The sequence below is a fragment of the Octopus bimaculoides genome, chromosome 4 (assembly GCF_001194135.2).
Source record: "Octopus bimaculoides isolate UCB-OBI-ISO-001 chromosome 4, ASM119413v2, whole genome shotgun sequence".
NCBI classification, from domain to species: Eukaryota; Metazoa; Mollusca; class Cephalopoda; order Octopoda; family Octopodidae; genus Octopus; species Octopus bimaculoides.
In genome coordinates, this window is record NC_068984.1 from 74857821 (window position 1) to 74859476 (window position 1656).

At 37.0% G+C, this 1656-nt stretch overlaps 1 protein-coding gene across 1 annotated transcript in view; it reads left to right on the forward strand.

The window, feature by feature from the left end:
• The window catches only part of LOC106882964 (uncharacterized), a 63220-nt gene that overhangs the window by 15054 nt on the left and 46510 nt on the right, over positions 1 to 1656 (forward strand). The window contains exon 5 of the mRNA XM_052967636.1: positions 408 to 521. Coding sequence (XP_052823596.1) covers positions 408 to 521 — 114 coding nt within the window. The remainder of the gene's footprint in view (positions 1 to 407; positions 522 to 1656) is intronic.

The following is a 1656-nucleotide window of genomic DNA, read 5'->3' on the forward strand; positions in this document are numbered from 1 at the left end:
ATATATATATATATATATATATATACATACATACATACATACATACATACATACATACATACATACATACAAACATACATACATACATGCATGTATGTATGTATGCATGCATGTATGTATGAAAGCATGTATTTTGCTGAGATATATAAATCTACACTTCAATGTATATTTGCAATTGCGGCACGCCGTGCGAAATGCTTAGCGGTATTTCATCTGTCTTTACGTTCTGAATTCAAATTCGTCCGTGGCCGACTTTTCCTTTCGTGGTCGATAAATTAAGTGTCAGTTGCGGATTGGGGTCGATCTAATCGACGTGCCTCTTCCCCCAAAATTTTGTGCCTTGTGCCTAGAGTAGAAAAAAAAAGCAAAAAATATATATTTGCACATATCTTAACATTTTTCTTCAGATCACACCACAGAACATCAATCTATGCCCAATGGTCATGACTTTGGAGAATTTAGCACTGTCCACAAGGAAAATACTCACCATGGCGGTTCTGGACATGATGCCCTTCAAGAAAGTAATCGATGCTCAATTTTTCAATATTTTATGATTCTATACTGCCAGTGATTTTATTTTATCATTTAGTCAGAAAACGGTCACGAACAATCAGAACAAAAATATTTTGAAAAATTATAACATTTTCCGGGAGTAATATAACAATTACTTACCATGAATCGATGTTATCCTCAGTTGAAGTGTGTCAGTTGGTGCATATATGTAGGTTGCTTCATTCTCTTCCTTTCCATTTTATCTTTCCTTAACCAACACCAAGTCAACCAGAGACTATATATCTCCAGCAAAACAGGCCTGTGTTGGTTTGTGACGGCGTAACTTTTATTGTTTAGTAAAATCGCTAAAAAGTGCGCAGTGAACATGCTGTGAGCAGGGAAAATTTTCGGATAGAATCCTCCATCAGAAAATTTCGGATAGAATCTTCCATCAGAAAAAAGTTAACAGGAGGGAAATTAACGAAAACCAGCAGAATTTTACATCTTCTAAAAAAAAATGGCTTCTACTGTGAGGAACACAGGAAAATGGGAGCTTTAAACGTGAAGACGATGTCGTAGGAAAAAAGAGAGTGTGAGAGGTAGAAAGAAAAAGACATGCAATGACGATGAGAAGCGGATGAAGTCGAGAGTAGGGTGATGGGAGATGAGATGGAAAGGATGTTGAAGAATAAGAAAGGGTTTAGTGAACCAAGAGGAATTGTAAGAGTAGAAGAAAATTTGTTCGTTTAAGCCTGTGGGTGACATATCACCAAATTCGAATATGAAGCGTTGTTCCATCCATTTCCTTGAGAATGTGGATCCATGGTGTTCTATTACTGATAAGTTACTACGGGAATGGCGTGCAATTTTGAAGTGAGTGGTGACAATTTGTCCTAGTAGTATGTTTCGAATGGGATGCTGAATGTGATCGGCAAGGCATCGGTAAGGTATCAACTAAACAACAGTAAATATAACGGTGGTACAGCTCTGGAATGGATTCAGTGAATAATGCAAATATTTTTTTTTTCAATCCGGCCCACAACGAGGTTGACATATTTGGTATCCATCCTAGTTCCACCCCCACTGACTACTTTGTAAAACTTTGCATTTTTCACTCTCCACGCCAAGTTCACTGTATTCGTTTTATAGATTTTACCATATATA